Source organism: Etheostoma spectabile, chromosome 6 (assembly GCF_008692095.1).
Source record: "Etheostoma spectabile isolate EspeVRDwgs_2016 chromosome 6, UIUC_Espe_1.0, whole genome shotgun sequence".
Taxonomy (NCBI): Eukaryota; Metazoa; Chordata; class Actinopteri; order Perciformes; family Percidae; genus Etheostoma; species Etheostoma spectabile.
In genome coordinates this window covers 15,250,607-15,256,694 of record NC_045738.1, presented here as the reverse complement: position 1 = coordinate 15,256,694, position 6,088 = coordinate 15,250,607, and the positions used below count along the sequence as shown (strand labels likewise).

At 41.8% G+C, this 6,088-nt stretch overlaps 1 protein-coding gene across 1 annotated transcript in view; it reads left to right on the top strand.

Moving 5' to 3' along the window:
• Positions 1 to 6,088, top strand: part of iglon5 (IgLON family member 5) — a gene marked incomplete at its 5' end in the record, with an annotated part of 95,173 nt that overhangs the window by 82,740 nt on the left and 6,345 nt on the right. The window contains 2 exon segments of the mRNA XM_032517470.1: positions 4,397 to 4,528; positions 4,800 to 4,920. Of these exon segments, the coding sequence (XP_032373361.1) occupies positions 4,397 to 4,528; positions 4,800 to 4,920 (253 nt within the window).

Here is a 6,088-nt window from a genome sequence, read left to right as displayed (position 1 = left end):
GGGGGGGGGGGGGGGGGTCGACTAGCCCAAAGGAACAGCAAGAAGCTACCAGCCACATCTGTCCCCATTACTCAGATACTGCATAGAGAAACTGCAGGCAGGGGGGATGAGGAGAAAAGTGTATGTGGAGGTTGACCAGAATATGTGTTTGTGCTTCAGGTTGTGGCGAGAGTAGGACATGCACCACTTTCGAGGTGAGATGGAGATCTGTTAGACGCCTTTCTATTAACCCCTGTGCAATTTGTCCCCAGTTACCTGAGTACTTACTCACATGCAGATAGTGACGCTGCTCTGCACTTCATCCTCACCAAAGCACAGATACAATCTGTCGCACCCATTCACTCTCACAGGCATCCATCGGTTGACCCACTCAGAGACATACAGGCGTTCTGTCTCATTCAGTTAAATATGCCAGCGCATCAGGGCCTTATCATTTGACATCCCATCCGTTAAAACACACACAGGCACAAGGTTTAGCATGAATAAAAGGATGTTTTTGGTGGTGTGGAAGAAGAAAAATGCACTTTTCACTCAGACGCAATATGATAAGCATAAAGAGTGTATACATTTGACAGGGAGATTATCATTTTTGAGACTGGTTAAATCGTTTGGGTGTTGTGTGGATCTAAAAGCTTGATTTAACAATAGAGCATGTAGGATTGAAAGGGGAAGGTAGAGGTTGGCAACAGGTAAACAGTCAGCAGAGCCAAACAAATCCCAAAAGGAGATTTAACAGTCTTTTCTGCCATAGTTACAAAAGTAGAATGATGTGGCAGAGGACAAGTGTTTGTGTGTGGATGTATATACTGAGTGGAGTTGATGAGGGACAGGTGTGGCTTAAATGAATAGAAGGTGTGTAGGATGAGTGTGGACATTAAATGATTGGGAAAGGCAGGAAAGTGCTCACAAGTTTATTTGTCAACAGTAAAATGTCCAGCTTGTTACTTGGCCTATTTTAAAGGGCCGTTTGTATGTTCTTTCACATACACATGTTCATTATTCGTTATATTCCATATTTCCCATTAAAAGAACAAAACCAACTGTGCATTGTCTCCAACTTCTCAGCCTCAAGCAAATTTGTTTTCACTGAAGACATGAATATTGGAAAAACTGGTCTGATATGTTACATTTTCTTTAAATTTCAGAATTTCTAAGGCATTGTAGTGTTGAGTAAATATTGTATTTGTAGGGAACTATTGTCAGCTGTGAATAAAAACACATTAGTAAGTAGTCAAAAGAGTAGATCAGCGATTGTGGGATTGACTCAAAATAAACTAGTGCCCACTTTTCCTGTATGGGTTATAATGTAATGAAGTAACATGTCGACGGTGTGATAGTGTGGTTTGTTGGTGTGTTTTTCATGGACAACAATGGAGGTCCATGGCAAAGAGGAATAAAATATATAAAACGTTAGCTACACAGACAGTAGGATCAATTCGTTGGTTTTGGTCTTTTCATGGGATTCATAAGAAAATAGAATATTGGTACTCCTAAATCCAGTATTGGTCAGGCTTTTCATACAAACAAAAGAAACATAACTGTGAAAAGAAAGTAGGGTAAACTACCTGGATGGAGTAATTTAGGCATGACCACTAGGGCAAACTGGGCTTTAATTCAGCAGCACCTTCATTTTGCTCAACTAACACTTTGTTCAGCCCTTTACTCTTCCAAAAGACAAGTTTTTTTTTCAGTCTGTCAGGCTGTCCATCCTTCTCTGCTTTAACCCGACATCAGCCCTCTCTGCCTGGACAGTAGTTTTTGTAATGGAAATGGATAAGAGGAGCAGAGAAATCAAGTGCCCTGATGATCTAGTCAGGCTCACAGGAATTAGAGCACAGTTTCACTCTAGGGCAGGCCAGAACCCCTGATCCTTTTTTCCCTCCTCACATTCATACAACCCCCCCTCTCTTCTCAGGTACAATCCAACTATCTCTGGTGGTCAGGAGTCAGGCTCTTTCAAAAGCCATAAGTGGTTGATGGAGATGTATTTTACAGGCCATTGTAGGAGTGCCAGGGGCCGGCTCCAGTCAGATATTATCTACCACCAAAGTAGAGAGAGGTGTGCAATGCCAGTCCAGAGATCTCAGGGGATGGAAAGGGGGGGAAAGAAAGGGAGTGTGAGAGGGTTGCTTTGCACTGTCACATTACATGACACACATGTGCTGAGGATGAAAAGTTCGTGAAAGAACCAAGCAAATGAAATACCCAACTTGACATCTCTCTGTTTCCCTCTTCATGTTGCTGTTTCTCTCTTTTTCCTCTTTTTTCTATCCGTGTATCTCTGTCAGTGTCTTGCTCGGTATCTCTTGCAAATTACCTCTCTCTCTGTGTCTGTAATGCACTCTCTAGCGCTCAATTGCTCTCATTTTTTATTTCTTGGAAGTCATCTGTAACAGCCTTGTGTGTAATTTCTCCAGTGCTAGTTGTCTGATTCTATCTTTTTCTCCACTTTCCACCTCCCCCACATACCGCCTCAGCTACACCCCTCTGGCAAAGTTGGGTGCTCTGCTTGCTTGACAGAGTTGTCACAAGAGAGCTATATTTATTAAACTAATGGAATGAATGAATAACACTGCACCCACCACACCCCATCCCATCACCCTGCGCCCGCCCGCGCTTGCTCGGGTGGCACAAGCAGCCATCACCGCAACAGCTGCAAATAATCGTCTCCAGCTCAGTAGCCCCACTAATAATCCTCCAGTATAATCTTCAATTAGAACCGCCGCGCTAATCTCTGACAGGAATAATCATGGCGTTTAGAGTCTTTTTTTGTATGTGTGTTTGAGTTGGTGTTGCTCACAAACGAACCCAGGCGCCATTTGTGTGTTTGTGAGGGGAAGTAAAGGTCCACTGATTGACAGTGGTTGTGTGTATGTTTAGGGGGGCTTTGAAAGAGAAAAGTGAGCAGCAATTTAAGAGCTGGATTTCCTTGTTAGTGGTGAGATTATATATTATGTCGTGTTCCACAGTCTGACTTCTTTAATGGGGTAAAGGGGAGAAAAAAAAAAGGCCTAATAGTTTCGGAGGCTGTGAGACAGCTGGCTGCTAAGACTTGCAGGGAGGAGGGGGGTGCACTCTCACTCTCATTCTTCTATTCTCTGTGCTGTTGTCAATCCAATAACACCCCCAACATCCATTCGCTCACATGAAGAAGCAATAACTTGTAGCCTGTTAAACTCTCTTCCGAGATTCTGTGGCTGTTTGTCGCTCCAAGGTAAAGGAAGGAAAAGTGTGAGACTGGCTAATTCGGTTTTGGGGACACCTGGGACAAAACAGCCAAATATTCTTCACAATACGTAATGTAGTGAACAGGCCATCACCCCCTGGAGTGTCCACTGCCTGAAAGAAAAGCTTACAATTTCCCCCGACATTATTCTGTCTAGTAATTCTGTCACCACTGTCAAATAATGTTTACTTACTTTGCATAGAACCTATTGTTTTACTGAACAAACCAGCTTGAGGCCCTTAGCTTGTGTGAGACAAATATGAATGAAATATAGTCATTTCTTTTGGTGATTATTGATATTTCAGTAGGGCTTGTTGATAATTTAGTGTCATTTTTTTAGTGGAATGGTTTCTCATTAACAATTAAAAGTTGAAACTAACCCCAAATTAACTAACCCCTTATCCTAAAAATACTATATGTAAACTTGCTTTGTGACACATATATACATTTATTATGAATATCATGATATTTGATACATGTATCGGCAGCCCCTCTATAGGGTGACCATATGAGAATGGATAAAATTCGGGACGGGACACAATAATAAAATTATTTGTTATTTTATTATTTTTATTCAGGAATTCAACTAATGTCATGTCATGTAAACCCAAAATTACAAATAAAAAATCAGCTCAGCAGCAGCTATTTTATTATACATGGAGTCATCCTCCCGCTCAAAGAAGGAGGATACCAGAATGTTGGTCTGTACAGTTGTGCTGTTAGTTATATGTGGTTTGCTGGTTGCATGCAGCCTGACGTCTGACCCACTATGAATTAATGAAAAACAGCAATGCATGTTTATCCAAATTTGCGCTTAGCTACATATGTAGCAGCTGATGGAAGCTGGCTGCAGGACAACTCAATCACCATGAACAGTTTTTTATGTTCTATCAGACTATAACTATACTCGAGAGTCTGCTTTTGAGACTTTGCAGTAATTTTCGTGACAGTTAGGGCAATATTTGGGATTCGGAACAACTGCTTGTAATTAGGACTGCCCCAAATTTTTTGGGATGTCTTGTCACCCTACCCCTCTGTCATCTTAGCTATAGGTTTGTTGTCAGTGGGTCAGCCGTAGTATCTCAGTTGGTAAACCTTAAATCAGTAGCCTGAGTCAGCCACTTTGCATTTGAAATATAGTGACCCTTGACATCTTCCTTGTGTCAATAGATGGGTTGGTAAGTGAAGGGGAGTTCCTAGACATCACAGAGATCAAGAGGCAGCAGGCCGAGGACTATGAATGCATCACCAACAATGGAGTGGCTCCACCTGATCAGCGCAAGGTCAGGGTCACGGTCAACTGTAAGTATCCCTCTCTGCGCCACACAACAGCCCAGTGGTGATAATTCAAGTCACACTGGACCTTGCTTCTTATAACCCAATTATGTTTTAATGATATATGTTAATGCAGTAGATGCATTAATATGTATGAGTTGTATGAGTTCATACATCGCAATTATGCTCTCTCCAGGGTTTTTCAACCCTGTGCTGACCTACCTCTACTTCTTTGTGAAGGCAGATGTATACTAATTGCTGAATTCCCTCCTTTTCTTTGGTCCGTTTTTTCTGCCAGACCCGCCCATGATCACAGACATGAAGAACCTGCCAGCCCATTTGGGTAAGACGGCTATCTTGCGCTGTGAAGCCATGGCAGTCCCACCAGCCTCCTTTGAGTGGTACAGAGATGACCATAGGTGAGACCACCAAAGAGTTCAGAGCTCTTTTTTTGATCCAAACTCAGCCAGCTACATCGAAAATGTATATTTGTCTCTCCATGGCCTTTGGTCCTCACTAAGACAATGCTTTTTACACACAAAATGAAGCTTTGTAAAGGCACTGTACAATGAAAAAGAAATCCATAAACACCGGCCTAACATTTAAGTAATGATGAGTAAAACTGAGCTTCTGAACCCACAACTTATGTTCAGAGGGGTTGTAGTTAAGAAGATAACTTTTCATTTAATCCACTCTTAGCACTCATTTTAAATGTCAGTAAAGCCAATCACATAGGTGTAGTCATTAACCTTTTTGATGTGTGTTTTTGATTTGTGACGTTGTTTGGTCAATGTCTCAGTGCAGCAGCACAGGAATAACAGCGCATCTGTTTAAAATGAGCCTCAATCTAATCAGTGTTATACCAATCAGTTGCCTGACAACAGAAACATAAAGTATGTTAATGAGAACTGTTACACAGTAGGTGATAACAGAGGAAAGGAGGGAACAGAACAGACATTTAACCAGCTGAGACTCGACTGAATAAACGGGCTGTATCTATCAGTGGTGACATGAAATCTTTATAAAAGCAATTTGAAAAAGGCATTATCACATATAAATTACATTTTCACATTTAGCCATTTTACTGTGGACGTAGTCTTGGCTGCCGTCCATTTGCCTAACCTGAGAATATCTGAGATTATCATGTATGTTTTTGCCATCTCTGAAGAAATGGTTGTTTGTTGGAAACCTATTTGCTCTCTATTTCCCACATATAATCTGTCCCTCCAAGTTTGTAAAAGGTCCCAGAGAGTGTAGAAGAGTTAGAATGATCTGGCATCAGCCAAAGTAAGACACAGAAGTACTTAGACAAGCCTTTGCCAGCCAGAGAGAGCTGTTAATAGAGTATAATGGGCCCCAGCAGGAGGTCTCCGTTATTTATGGACTGTTAGATTTCACTATTAGTACAAGGTGGGACAGAGCGGGTGTGTGGAGGAGGAGGAATGTGTTGCATGGCGTCTCTGGAGAGACAAAAAAAAATCCTCTTATTCGAGTTACTAGGTGTGATGTTTTGTTGTTTTTTTTGACAAACTTTTTTTCTCATCTGCTTCCTGTTTCCTTCCCTCGTTTTCGCTCCCCCCCCCCCCC